Genomic DNA, 21,009 nt, shown 5'->3' with positions numbered 1-21,009 from the left:
TTCGATTCAGGCTGTTACATGAATAGCAAAGCACGATGGCAGCACCCACCCAGTCCACTACTGGTTACACAATATATATTCCACAGATTGAAGGAAATATAGTCCATTGATTCCATCATTAGAATTTCTCAAAGATATAGGAGGAACTAAGCACTAATAACAGTAATGGTTTGGTTAATTACATCACTTTGAGCATGTCATAGAAATGATGTCGGTGATGATGTAGTATATGCGGCTACACATCAAGTATATTTATTGTTGAGTTGTTGAGGTGCTCACAACCCAACTAAAAATGATGTCGTGAGTTCGGGCTTGGACCATCAATGTGGTTATGGTGATACTGTCCACGGCGCTGCCATGAAGTACCTGATCGACAAAATAAAAAGAACCAGTTCCTTGGATTAGGATAGAAACATGAGCATGATGTCTACTACGCAACCTTCTTCTTGTGGACGTTGTTGGGCCTCCAAGTGCAGAGGTTTGTAGGATAGTAGAAAATTTCCCTCAAGTGGATGACCTAAGGTGTATCAATCCGTGGGAGGCGTAGGATGAAGATGGTCTCTCTCAAGCAACCCTGCAACCAAATAACAAAGAGTCTCTTGTGTCCCCAACACACCCAATAGAATGGTAAATTGTATAGGTGCACTAGTTCGGCGAAGAGATGGTGATACAAGTGCAATACGGATGGTAGATATAGGTTTTTGTAATCTGAAAATATAAAGACAGCAAGGTAACAAGTGGTAAAAGTGAGCGTAAACGGTATTGCAATGCTAGGAAACAAGGCCTAGGGTTCATACTTTCACTAGTGCAAGTTCTCTCAACAATAATAACATAATTGGATCACATAACTATCCCTCAACTTGCAACAAAGAGTCACTCCAAAGTCACCAATAGCGGAGAACAAACGAAGAGATTATGGTAGGGTACGAAACCACCTCAAAGTTATTCTTTCCAATCAATCCGTTGGGCTATTCCTATAAGTGTCACAAACAGCCCTAGAGTTCGTACTAGAATAACACCTTAAGACACAAATCAACCAAAACCCTAATGTCAACTCAAGTATCCGTGGGTATGATTATACGATATGCATCACACAATCTCAGATTCATCTATTCAACCAACACATAGAACCTCAAAGAGTGCCCCAAATTTTCTACCGGAGAATCAAGACGAAAGCGTGTGCCAACCCCTATGCATAGGTTCATGGGCGGAACCCGCAAGTTGATCACCAAAACATACATCAAGTGAATCACGTGATATCCCATTGCCACCACAGATAAGCATGGCAAGACATACATCAAGTGTTCTCAAATCATTAAAGACTCAATCCGATAAGATAACTTCAAAGGGAAAACTCAATCCATTACAAGAGAGTAGAGGGGGAGAAACATCATAAGATCCAACTATAATAGCAAAGCTCGCGATACATCAAGATCGTGCCAAATCAAGAACACGAGAGAGAGAGAGAGAGAGATCAAACACATAGCTACTGGTACATACCCTCAACCCCGAGGGTGAACTACTCCCTCCTCGTCATGGAGAGCGCCGGGATGATGAAGATGGCCACCGGTGAGGGATCCCCCCCTCCGGCAGGGTGCCGGAACAGGGTCCCGATTGGTTTTTGGTGGCTACAGAGGCTTGCGGCGGCGGAACTCCCGATCTATTCTGTTCTTCGATCGTTTTAGGGTATATGGGTATATATAGGAGGAAGAAGTACGTCAGGGGAACCACGAGGGGCCCACGAGGGTGGAGGGCGCGCCCACCTGGGCGCGCCCCTGCCTCATGCCCCCCTCGTTGCTTCCTTGACGTGGACTCCAAGTCTCCCAGGTTGCTTTCCTTCCAAAAATAACTTCTCCAGAAGGTTTCGTTCCGTTTCGACTCCGTTTGATATTCCTTTTCTTCGAAACACTGAAACAAGGGGAAAAAACAGGAACTGGCACTGGGCTCTGGGTTAATAGGTTAGTCCCAAAAATAATATAAAAGTGTTTAATAAAGCCCATAAACATCCAAAACAGATAATATAATAGCATGGAACAATCAAAAATTATAGATACGTTGGAGACGTATCAGCATCCCCAAGCTTAATTCATGCTCGTCCTCGAGTAGGTAAATCATAAAAACAGAATTTTTGATGTGGAATGCTACCTAACATATTTATCCATGTAATTCTCTTTATTGTGGCAAGAATATTCAGATCCATAAGATTCAAGATAAAAGTTTAATATTGACATGAGAACAATAATACTTAAAGCATACTAATAGAGCAATCATGTCTTCTCAAAATAACATGGCCAAAGCAAGCTATCCCTACAAAATCATATAGTCTGGCTATGCTCTATCTTCATCACACAAAATATTTAAATCATGCACAACCCCGATGACAAGCCAAGCAATTGTTTCATACTTTTGATGTTCTCAAACTTTTTCAACTTTCACGCAATACATGAGTGTGAGCCATGGACATAGCACTATTGGTGGAATAGAATGATGGTTGTGGAGAAGACAAAAAGGAGAAGATAGTCTCACATCAACTAGGCGTATCAACGGGCTATGGAGATGCCCATCAATAGATATCAATGTGAGTGAGTAGGGATTGCCATGCAACGGATGCACTAGAGCTATAAGTATATGAAAGCTCAACAAAAGAAACTAAGTGGGTGTGCATCCAACTTGCTTGCTCACGAAGACCTAGGGCATTTTGAGGAAGCCCATCATTGGAATATACAAGCCAAGTTCTATAATGAAAGATTCCCACTAGTATATGAAAGTGACAACATAGAAGACTCTCTATCATGAAGATCATGGTGCTACTTTGAAGCACAAGTGTGGTAAAAGGATAGTAGCATTGTCCCTTCTCTCTTTTTCTCTCATTTTTTTATTTTTTTATTTGGGCCTTTCTCCTTTTTTATGGCCTCTTTTTTTATTTTATTTTTATTTTTCGTCCGGAGTCTCATCCCGACTTGTGGGGGAATCATAGTCTCCATCATCCTTTCCTCACTTGGGACAATGCTCTAATAATGATGATCATCACACTTTTATTTACTTACAACTCAAGAATTACAACTCAATACTTAGAACAAAACATGACTCTATATGAATGCCTCCGGCGGTGTACCGGGATGTTCAATGACTCATGAGTGACATGTATGAAAGAATTATGAATGGTGGCTTTGCCACAAATACGATGTCAACTACATGATCATGCAAAGCAATATGACAATGATGAAGCGTGTCATAATAAACGGAATAGTGGTAAGTTGCATGGCAATATATCTCGGAATGGCTATGGAAATGCCATAATAGGTAGGTATGGTGGCTGTTTTGAGGAAGATATATGGTGGGTGTATGATACCGGCGAGAGGTGCGCGGTATAAGAGAGGCTAGCAATGGTGGAAGGGTGAGAGTGCGTATAATCCATGGACTCAACATTAGTCATAAAGAACTCATATACTTATTGCAAAAATCTATTAGTTATCGAAACAAAGTACTACGCGCATGCTCCTAGAGGGATAGATTGGTAGGAAAAGACCATCGCTCGTCTCCGACCGCCACTCATAAGGAAGACAATCAATAAATAAATCATGCTCCGACTTCATCACATAACGGTTCACCATACGTGCATGCTACGGGAATCACAAACTTTAGAACACGTATTTCTCAAATTCACAACTACTCAACTAGCATGACTCTAATATCACCATCTTCATATCTCAAAACAATCATAAAGAATCAAACTTCTCATAGTATTCAATGCACTTTATATGAAAGTTTTTATTATATCCCTCTTGGATGCCCATCATATTAGGACTAAATTCATAACCAAAGCAAATTACCATGCTGTTTAGGACTCTCAAAATAATATAAGTGAAGCACGAGAGTTCATCTATTTCTTCAAAATAAATCCACCGCCGTGTTCTAAAAGATATAAGTGAAGCACTAGAGCAAACAACAAACTACTCCGAAAGATATAAGCGAAGATCAATGAGTAGTCGAATAATTATGTAACTATGTGAAGACTCTCTAACATTTAAGAATTTCAGATCTTGGTATTTTATTCAAACAGCAAGCAAAACAAAAGAAAATAAAATGACGCTCCAAGCAAAACACATATCATGTGGTGAATAAAAATATAGCTCCAAGTAAAGTTACCGATGAACGAAGACGAAAGAGGGGATGCCATCCGGGGCATCCCCAAGCTTAGGCTCTTGGTTGTCCTTGAATATTACCTTGGGGTGCCTTGGGCATCCCCAAGCTTAGGCTCTTGCCACTCCTTATTCCGTAGTCCATCGAATCTTTACCCAAAACTTGAAAACTTCACAACACAAAACTTAACAGAAAACTCGTAAGCTCCGTTAGCGAAAGAAAACAAAACACCACTTCAAGGTACTGTAATGAACTCATTCTTTATTTATATTGGTGTTAAACCTACTGTATTCCAACTTCTCTATGGTTTATAAACTATTTTACTAGCCATAGATTCATCAAAATAAGCAAGCAACACAATGAAAACAGAATCTGTCAAAAACAGAACAGTCTGTAGTAATCTCTAACTAACACAAACTTCTGGAACTCCAAAAATTCATAAATTGGTGGACCTGAGGAATTTGTCTAGTAATCATCTGCAAAAAGAATCAACTAAATAGCACTCTCCAGTAAAAAGTTTTAGCTAATCTCGTGAGCGCTAAAGTTTCTGTTTTTTACACCATGATCATAAAGACTTCACCCAAGTATTCCCAAAGGTTCTACTTGGCACAAACACTAACTAAAACATGAAAACGCATCTAACCAGAAGCTAGATGGATTATTTATTACCAAACGGAACCAAAAAGCAAGAAACTAAAATAAAATTGGGTTGCCTCCCAACAAGCGCTAACGTTTAACGCCCCTAGCTAGGCATGATGATTTCAATGATGCTCACATAAAAGATAAGAATTGAAACATAAAGAGAGCATCATGAAGAATATGACTAGCACATTTAAGTCTAACCCACTTCCTATGCATAGGGATTTTGTGATCAAACAACTTATGGGAACAATAATCAATTAGCATAGGAAGGCAAAACAAGCATAACTTCAAAACTTTAAGCACATAGAGAGGAAACTTGATATTATTGCAATTCCTACAAGCATATGTTCCTCCCTCATAATAATTTTTAGTAGAATCATGAATGAATTAAACAATATAACCAGCACCTAAAGCATTCTTTTCATGATCTACTTGCATAGAAATTTTACTACTCTCCACATAAGCAAAATTCTTCTCATTCGGAATAGTGGGAGTATCATAAGAGACTTGAATACTATAAATTGTTTCCACATTAAAAGAGTAATGTTCAGAGAAAGGGTACTCATAATCATGACAAGTCTTATAAATATAATCATCACTACTCTTTATAGCATAAGTTTCATCACAATAATCATCATAAGTAGCAACTTTATTCTCATCATAATCAATTGAAACCTCTTCCGAAATAGTGGATACATCACTAAATAAAGTCATGACCTCTCCAAATCCACTTTCATAAATATTATAAGATTCAACATCCTCCAAATTAGTGGGATCATTACTTCCTAAAGTTGACACTCTTCCAAACCCACTTTCATAAATATCATCATAAGTAGGAGGCATGCTATCATCATAACAAATTTGCATATCAAAACTTGGGAGACTAAAAAAATATCATCTTCATTAAACGTAGCATCCCCAAGCTTGGGACAAACATTAATTGCAGAAAATATATTCTCAAAAACATCATCTTCATCAAACATAGCATCCCCAAGCTTGGGCCTTTTCATATCATAAGCATAATCAATCTCATCATTAACAGTATGGATAGCACCAATAGTATAGCAATTATCATATTTTTCCAAGCAAGTGCCAAAAAGATTTTCAAGATCATAAGGAGTATCATTATCTTCCCAATCATAATCATCACAACAAGCAATAGGCATAACGAGATCATCATCAAGTGCATCATCTTTATTTTCATGAGGCACAACAATAATAGGAGCAACATTATTTGGGAGGGATATCTTTTTACCTCTCCTCCTTTTTCTTTTCTTCTTCTTCACCACATCATGTGTGGGTTCAATCCTCTTTTTGGAGCTCCTTATTAATGAAATTGGTTGGATAGAAGGCTCCTCCTCGTTACCTGATTCATCATAAGAAATAATAGGAGGATATTGGGAAGTCTCTTCCCTTTCATTAGTATTCTCTTCATCTTCTATTTGTTTTGTTTTCTTTATGTAATTGGCAATATAAGGATTTTCAATGCAATTCACCGCACAATACATATAAATTTCCTCTAGATCAAAACCAAGAAGTTTGTCACGGGCAAATACTGGAATATAGTTAGTTATACGTTTCATTTCTTCATAACCCATAAGCAAACTAAGTTCATTATAATGTGCAAGGGAAATCAAGTCATCACAATTTTTGGACACGATTAGATCGTGAAACAATTTGCATCGGATAGTTAAATGACCCCGTTCATTGCAAAGTTCACAAGTATGGCCAAGAAAATTTAAATTTTCAGCGCAAACATCTAGCCTTTCTTGCAACAATTTAGTTTCTAAATGCTTATGCCTCTTGCAATATCTATCTTCCCTATTTGGTGTGTACTTGCAAACCCAATGCACTCCACAAAAATTGACATGTTTATAGGAGACATTTTCATCATAACTAGTGCAATCATCATTAGTACTATGGATATTCAAGGAGTTCATACTAACAACATTGCAATCATGCTCATCATTCAAAGATTTAGTGCCAAACATTTTAATGCATTTTTCTTCTAACACTTTGGCACAATTTTCTTTTCCATCATACTCACGAAAGATATTAAAAAGATGAAGCGTATGAGACAAACTTAATTCCATTTTTTGTAGTTTTCTTTTATAAACTAAACTAGTGCTAAAACAAGAAACAAAAAGATTCGATTGCAAGATCTAAAGATATACCTTCAAGTACTCACCTCCCCGGCAACGGCGCCAGAAACTGCTTGATGTCTACTACGCAACCTTCTTCTTGTAGACGTTGTTGGGCCTCCAAGTGCAGAGGTTTGTAGGACAGTAGCAAATTTCCCTCAAGTGGATGACCTAAGGTTTATCAATCCGTGGGAGGCGTAGGATGAAGATGGTCTCTCTCAAGCAACCCTGCAACCAAATAACAAAGAGTCTCTTGTGTCCCCAACACACCCAATACAATGGTAAATTGTATAGGTGCACTAGTTCGGCGAAGAGATGGTGATACAAGTGCAATATGGATGGTAGATATAGGTTTTTGTAATCTGAAAATATAAAAACAGCAAGGTAACAAGTGGTAAAAGTGAGCTTAAACGGTATTGCAATGCTAGGAAACAAGGCCTAGGGTTCATACTTTCACTAGTGCAAGTTCTCTCAACAATAATAACATAATTGGATCACATAACTATCCCTCAACATGCAACAAAGAGTCACTCCAAAGTCACTAATAGCGGAGAACAAACGAAGAGATTATGGTAGGGTACGAAACCACCTCAAAGTTATTCTTTCCAATCAATCCGTTGGGCTATTCCTATAAGTGTCACAAACAGCCCTAGAGTTCGTACTAGAATAGCACCTTAAGACACAAATCAACCAAAACCCTAATGTCACCTCAAGTATCCGTGGGTATGATTATACGATATGCATCACACAATCTCAGATTCATCTATTCAACCAACACATAGAACCTCAAAGAGTGCCCCAAAGTTTCTACCGGAGAATCAAGACGAAAACGTGTGCCAACCCCTATGCATAGGTTCATGGGCGGAACCTGCAAGTTGATCACCAAAACATACATCAAGTGAATCACGTGATATCCCATTGTCACCACAGATACGCACGGCAAGACATACATCAAGTGTTCTCAAATCATTAAAGACTCAATCCGATAAGATAACTTCAAAGGGAAAACTCAATCCATTACACGAGAGTAGAGGGGGAGAAACATCATAAGATCCAACTATAATAGCAAAGCTCGCGATACATCAAGATCGTGCCAAATCAAGAACACGAGAGAGAGAGATCAAACACATAGCTACTGGTACATACCCTCAGCCCCGAGGGTGAACGACTCCCCCCTCGTCAAGGAGAGCGCCGGGATGATGAAGATGGCCACTGGTGAGGGATCCCCCCCTCCGGCAGGGTGCCGGAACAGGGTCCCGATTGGTTTTTGGTGGCTACAGAGGCTTGTGGCGGCGGAACTCCCAATCTATTCTGTTCTTCGATCGTTTTAGGGTATATGGGTATATATAGGAGGAAGAAGTACGTCAGGGGAGCCACGAGGGGCCCACGAGGGTGGAGGGCGCGCCCCCCTGCCTCGTGCCTCCCTCGTTGCTTCCTCGACGTGGACTCCAAGTCTCCCGGGTTGCTTTCCTTCCAAAAATAACTTCTCCAGAAGGTTTCATTCCGTTTAGACTCCGTTTGATATTCCTTTTCTTCGAAACACTGAAACAAGGGGAAAAACAGGAACTGGCACTGGGCTCTGGGTTAATAGGTTAGTCCCAAAAATAATATAAAAGTGTTTAATAAAGCCCATAAACATCCAAAACAGATAATATAATAGCATGGAACAATCAAAAATTATAGATACGTTGGAGACGTATCAGAGCACAAGAAAAAATAGAACTTAATAAGTATCTGATCATAATTTCAAAACCATCATCATCCCTAGAAGTAGAAAAGGTCGGAGAGGTCGCCTGTGTATAAAAAATTGGCAAGTTAAAGGTTTCAGGCCTAAATAAGCATCACCTAATCGTTGATATTTCGAAAAAAATTGCATCTTACATTAATTAAACATCATAGTAAAGCAAAAGGTCACATATGACACAGTTTGATGTATGGAAATCATGTAAGAATCACTACGGAGTACTTCACAGCAGAAAGTAGTGGCATCACGGATTCAAAAAATAGCACATTTTCTTAGTCCAAATGAATCCATTGGTGAGATAGGAAGAAAGCAGAGGAGCATTGCATCTAGGAGACAGTGCTACAACCCAGTGAAATAAATCATGTTTAATGCACAAGCAGTATTTGGTTCGGCTGCAATCTACTCGTATGATTTCGGTACTATTCTCATGTTACCCAAAGAAAGAGGGGGGAGGGATTAGAAGAGACTCAATCCCTAGGGGATGATGTCTACTACAAAATCTTCTTCTTGTAGAGGTTGTTGGGCCTCCAAGTGCAGAGGTTTGTAGGACAGTAGCAAATTTCCCTCAAGTGGATGACCTAAGGTTTATCAATCCGTGGGAGGTGTAGGATGAAGATGGTCTCTCTCAAACAACCCTGCAACCAAATAACAAAGAGTCTCTTGTGTCCCCAACACACCCAATACAATGGTAAATTGTATAGGTGCACTAGTTCGGCGAAGAGATGGTGATACAAGTGCAATATGGATGGTAGATATAGGTTTTTCTAATATGAAAATATAAAAACAGCAAGGTAACTAATGATAAAAGTGAGCGTAAACGGTATTGCAATGCTAGGAAACAAGGCCTAGGGTTCATACTTTCACTAGTGCAAGTTCTCTCAACAATAATAACATAGTTGGATCATATAACTATCCCTCAACATGCAACAAAGAGTCACTCCAAAGTCACTAATAGCGGAGAACAAACGAAGAGATTATGGTAGGGTACGAAACCACCTCAAAGTTATTCTTTTCGATCAATCCATTGGGCTATTCCTATAAGTGTCACAAACAGCCCTAGAGTTCGTACTAGAATAACACCTTAAGACACAAATCAACCAAAACCCTAATGTCACCTAGATACTCCAATGTCACCTCAAGTATCCGTGGGCATGATTATACGATATGCATCACACAATCTCAGATTCATCTATTCAACCAACACATAGAACCTCAAAGAGTGCCCCAAAGTTTCTACCGGAGAATCAAGACGAAAATGTGTGCCAACCCCTATGCATAGGTTCATGGGCGGAACCCGCAAGTTGATCACCAAAACATACATCAAGTGAATCACGTGATATCCCATTGTCGCCACAGATACGCACGGCAAGACATACATCAAGTGTTCTCAAATCATTAAAAGACTCAATCCGATAAGATAACTTCAAAGGGAAAACTCAATCCATTACAAGAGAGTAGAGGGGGAGAAACATCATAAGATCCAACTATAATAGCAAAGCTCGCGATACATCAAGATCGTGCCAAATCAAGAACACAAGAGAGAGAGAGAGAGAGATCAAACACATAGCTACTGGTACATACCCTCAGCCCCGAGGGTGAACTACTCCCTCCTCGTCATGGAGAGCACCGGGATGATGAAGATGGCCACCGGTGAGGGTTCCCCCCTCCGGCAGGGTGCCGGAACAGGGTCCCGATTGGTTTTTGGTGGCTACAGAGGCTTGCGGCGGTGGAACTCCCGATCTATTCTGTTCCCCGATCGTTTTAGGGTATATGGATATATATATATATATAGGCGGAAGAAATACGTCAGGGGAGCCACGAGGGGCCCACGAGGGTGGAGGGCGCGCCCAGGGGGGTGGGCGCGCCCCCCTGCCTCGTGCCTCCCTCGTTGCTTTCCTGACATGCACTCCAAGTCTCCCGGGTTGCTTTCTTTCCAAAAATAACTTCTCCCGAAGGTTTCATTCCGTTTCGACTCCGTTTGATATTCCTTTTCTTCGAAACACTGAAACAAGGGAAAAAACAGGAACTGGCACTGGGCTCTGGGTTAATAGGTTAGTCCCAAAAATAATATAAAAGTGCATAATAAAGCCCATAAACATTCAAAACAGATAATATAATAGCATGGAACAATAAAAAATTATAGATACGTTGGAGACGTATGAGCATCCCCAAGCTTAATTCCTGCTCGTCCTCGAGTAGGTAAATGATAAAAATAGAATTTTTGATGCGGAGTGCTACTAGGCATAATTTGAATGTAATTCTTCTTAATTGTGGTATGAATATTCAGATCCGAAAGATTCAAGATAAAAGTTCATATTCGCATAAAAATAATAATACTTCAAGCATACTAACTAGGCAATTATGTCCTCTCAAAATAACATGGCTAAAGAAAGTTCATCCCTACAAAATCATATAGTTTAGTCATGCTCCATTTTCGTCACACAAGAATGCTCTCATCATGCACAACCCCGATGACAAGCCAAGCAATTGTTTCATACTTTAGTAATCTCAGACTTTTTCAACCTTCACGCAATACATGAGAGTGAGCCATGGATATAGCACTATGGGTGGAATAGAATATGATGATGGGTGTTATGTGGAGAAGACAAAAAAGGAGAAAGTCTCACATCAACGAGGCTAATCAATGAGCTATGGAGATGCCCATCGATTGATGTTAATGCAAGGAGTAGGGATTGCCATGCAACGGATGCACAAGAGCTATAAATATATGAAAGCTCAACAAAATAAACTAAGTGGGTGTGCATCCAACTTGCTTGCTCACGAAGACCTAGGGCACTTGAGGAGGCCCATTGTTGGAATATACAAGCCAAATTCTATAATGAAAAATTCCCACTAGTATATGAAAGTGACAAAACAAGAGACTCTCTATCATGAAGATTATGGTGCTACTTTAAAGCACAAGTGTGGTAAAGGATAGTAACATTGTCCCTTCTCTCTTTTTCTCTCATTTTTTTGGGCCTTCTCTTTTTTTAATGGCATTTCTCTCTTTTTTTTATTCCTCACTTGGGACAATGCTCTAGAAAATGATGATCATCACACTTCTATTTATTTACAACTCAATGATTACAACTCGATACTAGAACAAAGTATGACTCTATATGAATGCCTCCGGCGGTGTACCGGGATATGCAATGAACCAAGAGTGACATGTATGAAAGAATTATGAACGGTGGCTTTGCCACAAATACTATGTCAACTACATGATCATGCTAAGCAATATGACAATGATGAACGTGTCATGATAAACGGAATGGTGGAAAGTTGCATGGCAATATATCTCGGAATGGCTATGGAAATGCCATAGTAGGTAGGTATGGTGGCTGTTTTGAGGAAGATATAAGGTGGTTTATGTGTGAAAGAGCGTATCATATCACGGGGTTTGGATGCACCGGCGAATTTTGCACCAACTCTCAATGTGAGAAAGGGCAATGCACGGTACCGAAGAGGCTAGCAATGATGGAAGGGTGAGAGTGCGTATAATCCATGGACTCAACATTAGTCATAAAGAACTCACATACTTATTGCAAAAATCTACAAGTCATCAAAAACCAAGCACTACGTGCATGCTCCTAGGGGGATAGATTGGTAGGAAAAGACCATCGCTCGTCCCCGACCGCCACCCATAAGGAGGACAATCAAAGAACACCTCATGTTTCAAATTTGTTACATAACATTTACCATACGTGCATGCTACGGGACTTGCAAACTTCAACACAACATTTCTCAAATTCACAACTACTCAACTAGCACAACTTTGATATTATTACCTCCATATCTCAAAACAATCATCAAGCATCAAACTTCTCTTAGTATTCAACACACTCATAAGAAAGTTTTTACTATTCTTGAATACCTAGCATATTAGGATTATTTAAACAAATTACCATGCTATTTAATACTCTCAAAATAATCTAAGTGAAGCATGAGAGATCAACTATTTCTTCAAAATAAAACCACCGCCGTGCTCTAAAAGGATATAAGTGAAGCACTAGAGCAAACAACAAACTACTCCGAAAGATATAAGTGAAGATCAATGAGTAGTCGAATAATTATGCAACTATGTGAAGACTCTCCCATTTTAAGAATTTCATATCTTCATACTTTATTCAAACAGAAAGCAAAACAAAATAAAATGACATGATGCTCCAAGCAAAACACATATCATGTGGTGAATAAAAATATAGCTCCAAGTAAAGTTACCGATGAACGAAGACGAAAGAGGGGATGCCATCCGGGGCATCCCCAAGCTTAGGCTCTTGGTTGTCCTTGAATATTACCTTGGGGTGCCTTGGGCATCCCCAAGCTTAGGCTCTTGCCACTCCTTATTCCGTAGTCCATCGAATCTTTACCCAAAACTTGAAAACTTCACAACACAAAACTTAACAGAAAACTCGTAAGCTCCGTTAGCGAAAGAAAACAAATCACCACTTCAAGGTACTGTAATGAACTCATTCTTTATTTATATTGGTGTTAAACCTACTGTATTCCAACTTCTCTATGGTTTATAAACTATTTTACTAGCCATAGATTCATCAAAATAAGCAAGCAACACAATGAAAACAGAATCTGTCAAAAACAGAACAGTCTGTAGTAATCTGTATCAAACGTATACTTCTGGAACTCCAAAAATTCTAAAATAAATTGGTGGACCTGAGGAATTTGTCTAGTAATCATCTTCAAAAAGAATCAACTAAATAGCACTCTCTAGTAAAAAGTTGAAGCAAATCTCGTGAGCGCTAAAGTTTCTGTTTTTTTACAGCCTGATCATAAAGACTTCACCCAAGTCTTCCCAAAGGTTCTACTTGGCACAAACACTAATTAAAACATAAAACCACATCTAACCAGAAGCTAGATGGATTATTTATTCCTAAACAGAACCAAAAATCAAGAAACTAAAAAAAAATTGGGTTGCCTCCCAACAAGCGCTAACGTTTAACGCCCCTAGCTAGGCATGATGATTTCAATGATGCTCACATAAAAGATAAGAATTGAAACATAAAGGGAGCATCATGAAGAATATGACTAGCACATTTAAGTCTAACCCACTTCCTATGCATAGGGATTTTGTGAGCAAACAACTTATGGGAACAATAATCAACTAGCATAGGAAGGCAAAACAAGCATAACTTCAAAACTTTAAGCACATAGAGAGGAAACTTGATATTATTGCAATTCCTACAAGCATACATTCCTCCATCATAATAACTTTCAGTAGCATCATGAATGAATTCAACAATATAACCAGCACCTAAAGCATTCTTTTCATGATGCATAAGCATAGAATTTTTATTACTCTCCACATAAGCAAATCTATTCTCATCAATAGTAGTGGGAGCAAACTCAACAAAATAACTATCATGTGGTTGAAAATTAAGATCAAGATGGCAAGTTTCATGGTTATCATTATTCTTTATAGCATACGTGTCATCACAATAATCATCATAGATAGGAGGCATGCTTTCATCATAATAAATATTCTCATCAAAACTTGGGGGACTAAACATATCATCTTCATCAAACATAGCATCCCCAAGCTTGTGGCTTTGCATATCATTAGCATCATGGATATTCATAGAATTCATACTAACAACATTGCAATCATGATCATCATTCACATATTTCATGCCAAGCATTCTATGTAATTCTTCTTCTAATACTTGAGCACAATTTTCCTTCCCATCATTTTTCCGAAAGACATTAAAAAGATGAAGCATATGAGGCAACCTTAATTCCATTTTTTTAATTTTCTTTTATAATATAAACTAGTGCTAAAACAAGAAACAAAAAGATTCGATTGCAAGATCTAAAGATATACCTTCAAGCACTCACCTCCCCGGCAACGGCGCCAGAAACTGCTTGATGTCTACTACACAACCTTCTTCTTGTAGACGTTGTTGGGCCTCCAAGTGCAGAGGTTTGTAGGATAGTAGCAAATTTCCCTCAAGTGGATGACCTAAGGTTTATCAATCCGTGGGAGGCGTAGGATGAAGATGGTCTCTCTCAAACAACCCTGCAACCAAATAACAAAGAGTCTCTGTGTCCCCAACACACCCAATACAATGGTAAATTGTATAGGTGCACTAGTTCGGCGAAGAGATGGTGATACAAGTGCAATATGGATGGTAGATATAGGTTTTTCTAATATGAAAATATAAAAACAGCAAGGTAACTAATGATAAAAGTGAGCGTAAACGGTATTGCAATGCTAGGAAACAAGGCCTAGGGTTCATACTTTCACTAGTGCAAGTTCTCTCAACAATAATAACATAGTTGGATCATATAACTATCCCTCAACATGCAACAAAGAGTCACTCCAAAGTCACTAATAGCGGAGAACAAACGAAGAGATTATGGTAGGGTACGAAACCACCTCAAAGTTATTCTTTCCGATCAATCCATTGGGCTATTCCTATAAGTGTCATAAACAGCCCTAGAGTTCGTACTAGAATAACACCTTAAGACACAAATCAACCAAAACCCTAATGTCACCTAGATACTCCAATGTCACCTCAAGTATCCGTGGGCATGATTATACGATATGCATCACACAATCTCAGATTCATCTATTCAACCAACACATAGAACCTCAAAGAGTGCCCCAAAGTTTCTACCGGAGAATCAAGACGAAAACGTGTGCCAACCCCTATGCATAGGTTCATGGGCGGAACCCGCAAGTTGATCACCAAAACATACATCAAGTGAATCACGTGATATCCCATTGTCGCCACAGATACGAACGGCAAGACATACATCAAGTGTTCTCAAATCATTAAAAGACTCAATCCGATAAGATAACTTCAAAGGGAAAACTCAATCCATTACAAGAGAGTAGAGGGGGAGAAACATCATAAGATCCAACTATAATAGCAAAGCTGGCGATACATCAAGATCGTGCCAAATCAAGAACACACGAGAGAGAGAGAGAGAGAGAGATCAAACACATAGCTACTGGTACATACCCTCAGCCCCGAGGGTGAACTACTCCCTCCTCGTCATGGAGAGCGCCGGGATGATGAAGATGGCCACCGGTGAGGGTTCCCCCCTCCGGCAGGGTGCCGGAACAGGGTCCCGATTGGTTTTTGGTGGCTACAGAGGCTTGCGGCGGCGGAACTCCCGATCTATTCTGTTCCTCGATCGTTTTAGGGTATATGGATATATATAGGCGGAAGAAATACGTCAGGGGAGCCATGAGGGGCCCACGAGGGTGGAGGGCGCGCCAGGGGGGGTGGGCGCGCCCCCTGCCTCGTGCCTCCCTCGTTGCTTTCCTGACGTGCACTCCAAGTCTCCCGGGTTGCTTTCTTTCCAAAAATAACTTCTCTAGAAGGTTTCATTCCATTTCGACTCCGTTTGATATTCCCTTTCTTCAAAATACTGAAACAAGGGGAAAAACAGGAACTGGCACTGGGCTTCGGGTTAATAGGTTAGTCCCAAAAATAATATAAAAGTGCATAATAAAGCCCATAAACATTCAAAACAGATAATATAATAGCATGGAACAATCAAAAATTATAGATACATTGGAGACGTATCAGGGGATTGGGTGGGTCGTGTTGTCTCCGGTATGCTGAGAGAGAGAGAGAGCAGCCTGAGCGGAGGCCGCAGGTCGCCTACGCGACGGATGATGAGCAGGGGAAGATGGAGGGAGCCGCCGCCGTCGGGGCTCCGGCGGGATTGGATGGAGGGGAGGGCAAGGAAGGAGTAGGAGAGTTACCTATCAAGTGCTATCTCTGAATAAAAACCACTATTGTGTTTTCTGCATCATATTGTACGGCACTGAACCAAGCAACTGGAATTAACAATGTAATGAGCCATTGCCCTTTTAGTAAGGTAAATATCATCCCTATGACTATAACCAATAGCAGGCACCAAAGTAAACATCTATGAAGGACTGTACACACACTAAGAAAGGCACTAAGAAATTGCTAATACAAAAACCAAAAATACTGATCCGACCTCGATCTCTAATTACAATTGCAGCACACATTTGGCAATATATTTCTACCAAGGATTATCTTTGTTTTTCATAATAAAGTAATTCTAAACTTGGAATGTGTCGATACATCACCATCTATTTTTGTTATGCCAGTACAACGGTTCTGAATCCATTCGACAACAAACAATACCTAAAATGCATCAAACCTAAGTAAAATAAATGGGGGAGGGGTGCTACCTGAACACCGAGGAAACCTGCAGCAAATCGAACCACTGCCGGCTGGAAAGGTGAGGCAGAATCAACACCAAGATCTGTACCTGCAAAACAAATTAGGCAGCACACAAACAATAAATCAAGTTTTGATCCCCTGTCACGTGCTAAAACTTTCTAAGATAGTAGGAACATCTATTTATTGGTGCACCAAATCACTACTAAAAAATCCTGAATAACCGATGGTTCAACCATGTGCAAGTACCTAAGAGTAGGCTGCTTTATCATGGAAGGAGGCATTTCACTGGTAGACATGGCAGGAGCAGCCTGATTTTAGTCGAAGAACACCTGAGATAGGACACGGTAACAACAATAAAAAAGGGAACAAATTAGCCACAGCGTACTTGTACTTCCATACACCTACAAAAAGAACACATGAATAAGGTCCGGGAACTATACTCTAAATAATTCTATAGCTGCACGAAAACTTCCAGGAGAAAATTTTGAACCCAAGCACAATGCAAGCAGCAGGACTACTGTGGGGAGTTTGGGCTGTCAGATGTGCCCTGCCTTCTATCGTGATCGTCTATTTTCATCCATGGATTTTACCCTAGAAACCTAGTGGGGAGCTAGCAAGAAGTGTACGCTTCTAGATAAGCCCGGTGGCGAACGGGATACAGTCAAACACCATAAATGGTAAAATGGGTACTGTGATAAACCTACACATCCACTACAAAAATGACAGCAAAGCTAGATAAATCTGTGCATAAACTGATAATGCTTGACATAGTAAGAGATACATGTGTAGCCTGACAGTATATACAGCAGGGCTCACAGAATATTGAAATTACAAATGAATTGTTAATTTTAGCCTTTTAATTGGAAATATTGGAAGAAAGAAAATCTCCGAAGACACCCTTTTCGGCAGTGTTCACATGCATAGAATAACAAAAATAACAATATTAACAGTCTATAGATACTGCACTAACCAACAATACTCCAATTAAGCTAATAATGTATCTCTTTGTCCAGATCATGAAGCAGAGAATAAAAGAATTGTATGCACTAATGTATACCTCTAATTAACCACTACATGGCACTTATACATTTCTGCATAAATCATGCATCCATCCGCGACTTCAAATGAACCTTAACTGCCATAGTATCTAAAAAGCTTCAATATCATTGAAACAATATCTTCCATCACTTGAACTGCCCAAAGGTGAAAGCCATTTATTTCAGGATAAAAAGGAGTATGAATCGACGAAATCATCATAATAATCCAGTTCACTTGGGACATACCTGCAGTTTCAGAGAACAATGAAGCAGTCAAATATAAATAACAAATCTCAAATTACTGAAACATCAGTTTCACATGATAATCCAGTGAATCTAGGTATATAAATAGTACAAGTAAACTGAAGAATATATCTCAAAAAGAAACAAGCTCACCAGATCTGGGGCATCAATGTACAAATAAACTGAAGAATATATGTTAAAAAGAAACTGAAGAATATATCTCAAAATAGAAAAGGAAGGTAAATAAAGAGAAATTTCTCTGGACATATTTTCATGTACTCACCTCTCCTTCATCAAGTCCTACATGAGCACGCAATCGCTTCCTAGAATTAATAACTTTCCTGTAAATGACGAGGCACCCACTACGCAGAGCGACCTGAATATCCCATCTTGACAGATACCTGCAATAGAAGAGTTCCGACTTGTTATGTATGAGACAGGGATATCATATTGTAATGCACTGCATGCATTTACAACCCCGCTAGTTCAGTGTGGCGACTGGTGAGGCCAACAATAACACTGCTGCTACAAGCTGAAACCATGTCCTGAATTTCATATATCGACTGACACGTCTTTCAACAGTTATAGAACATGTTGATCACCCTTTATATTTGATTTTTTTGTCAGTTTCTTTTTACTTATTTAGTAACACTTTGATCAACTTCATACAATAACCATGGTAGGTTGCACCGATTATCCCAAAAAAGACACGGTTATGTAGCGGTGCTCTGGACTCTGGAGATTTCTACCAAGATTGAAGACAACATATCAGCAATTTGGCATAGTTTAGGAGCATATAGAGTATTACATAGGGAATCTGCTGCTACAAAAGCCAACATCTTAGCCTCCAGGACATGGGCAACCACCTTGCCTGCACTGAAGTGCCCAACGCTTCTCTGCACCTGCACCACCATGGATCGCACCAAGAAATCAGTGACATAGCACAAGCTTTTCAGACCGTACAAGTACCAGATGGTGCTGCAGCTCAATGCTCGTCGAATTGGGTGGAGTTTGTAGGATACCTTCTTCTTGACAGGGAAGCCTCCGCCCAATTCGACATAGCGGCACAAATTCACACAGCAGCACCTGCACATGACCGCATCCAGGCATCAGATCCAAAAAATCACCTTTATCTCTCACCAGATCCACCTACTTATCCAACAACACCAGTCTAAAGGGGCACACCAAAGCACCAAAGCATCTCCAGCGGTACTCCTAACTATCATATGACTACTCATCCAACAACATCAATCAAAAGGGGCACACCAAAGCACGAAAGCATCTCTAGAGTTACTCCTAATTATCGTATGACCTCAAGACTATACCTCTCCTTGACAACAAATGCATACTTCAGAAAAAAATGCTTCTAGATCTAAAGCTCCCCTGGACAGCAAACTAACAAAATAAGATAGCTCCAAAGAGCCCCTTCCTTGGAACCTAGCTAGAGCAGTAAAGAAATAAAAAACAACAACTCCTGTACAAAAACATAGCCTTCCTGCATGCAAAAAGGAACAAACCCACCAGGGTTCCTACCAATGTCCAGCCAAGAATAAAAGGCATATGTCCACACCCCACTAAAAACAAGCACAAATTCTTTTGTCCCTTACCAGAATCAAGACAAAAAAGAAAAGAGTACAAAAAACACATGGCCATACATGTATACATCCAACCTAGAATAGAAGAATAGTGAAAATAAGGAGGAGAAGGGTTGAACCACTGATCCGTGAAGGCCAGATAGAAGGATGCACTGGTGACAATGGACGATATCTTCAGCAAATGGAATCCACTACAGGTTGAGTAACAACTGGAATTTGATACATGAGCACTTCCTGCAAAATTGAAGAACAACACACATGAGAAGACAAAAGTAAAGCCAGATCTGCCTCTCCATGAACACCAAAACAAATCCATCTGGTTTTCTATTCCACGCCCAAGCGACCTGAAATCTCTAGCTTTAGGGAGGAGAAGGGGGGAGAGGGACCTGTAGGTCTAGTAGGCGCGGTAGGAGGGTGATGCAATGCAGGAGGGCCAGGACGGTGTCGGGGAGGACCAACCAGCGGCGCAGGTGCAGCGCCGGCGTCCATGGCGACCATGATGCTAGGTTTATCCCGGGCTCGAGCTCGCCACGGCCGCTGGCGCGCTCACCAACGCGTCCACACGCCCGAGCTAGCTCGAGATCCATCGCGCTCACCATCGAGCCGCCGCGCCCGGACCCGGCCCGCCCCTCGACCCTGAGCTTGGATGGGCAGGGCGAGGGGGGCGAGGGGGCGCGGGAGGGGAGAGGAGGCGGCGTCGAGGTGGGAGGAGCGGGGCGCGGGGGAGGAGAGGAGGCGGCGGCGAGTGGGACGGCCGGGCGAGGCGGCGGGGCGGGCGAGCCAGCGGGGCGAGCGGCTGGGAAGGGGAGAGGAGAGGAGGCGGCTAGGGTTCTACGGGAGCTGATAAGATTTTATACCCAAAAGTGAAATGACTAAAATGCCCTTGGGGGCACCGATTTTACACGCGGTGGCACGGCCAGGCGGTGGCATGGCGACGCGGACGGCCAGGGTCGCTGCGGGCTCGATCGGACGGTTAGAATCGGTCCACCCGGAGATCCGACGACCAGGACACACTCGGGAAGATGATCGGACGGCTGCGAGGGCACATGGCCTGAGATTGCTTCATTTTGGTTCAGACTCTAACAATGGGATGCTACAGAGCTCCCACTCACTTTCTTGTAAATACATGCTTCTCCAAAAGTCTGTATAAAGCCATATGCTTTGATCACACTATCAAAACGTTTATTCCAACTCCGAGATGCTTGCACCAGTCCATAAATGGATCGCTGGAGCTTGCACACTTTGTTAGCATCCTTTGGATTGATAAAACCTTTGGGTTGC

The 21,009-nt window shown here is 40.7% G+C and overlaps 1 protein-coding gene across 1 annotated transcript; it reads right to left on the bottom strand.

Moving 5' to 3' along the window:
• On the bottom strand, positions 1–20,388 carry LOC109746479 (uncharacterized). The gene is made up of 9 exons (XM_073501959.1): positions 20,115–20,388; positions 19,848–19,962; positions 19,156–19,219; positions 18,942–19,035; positions 18,417–18,534; positions 17,911–18,136; positions 17,100–17,182; positions 16,862–16,941; positions 1–366 (listed from the first exon to the last, which is right to left on the bottom strand). Exons 1-5 carry the CDS (start codon positions 20,224–20,226, stop codon positions 18,434–18,436), a joined length of 486 nt encoding a protein of 161 aa, XP_073358060.1. The 5' UTR covers positions 20,227–20,388; the 3' UTR covers positions 1–366; positions 16,862–16,941; positions 17,100–17,182; positions 17,911–18,136; positions 18,417–18,433.
• Between the last annotated feature and the right edge of the window lie 621 nt (positions 20,389–21,009).

This window comes from Aegilops tauschii, chromosome 1 (genome assembly GCF_002575655.3).
Source record: "Aegilops tauschii subsp. strangulata cultivar AL8/78 chromosome 1, Aet v6.0, whole genome shotgun sequence".
In the NCBI taxonomy this organism is placed as follows: Eukaryota; Viridiplantae; Streptophyta; class Magnoliopsida; order Poales; family Poaceae; genus Aegilops; species Aegilops tauschii.
This window is presented reverse-complemented; position numbering and strand designations above follow the sequence as displayed.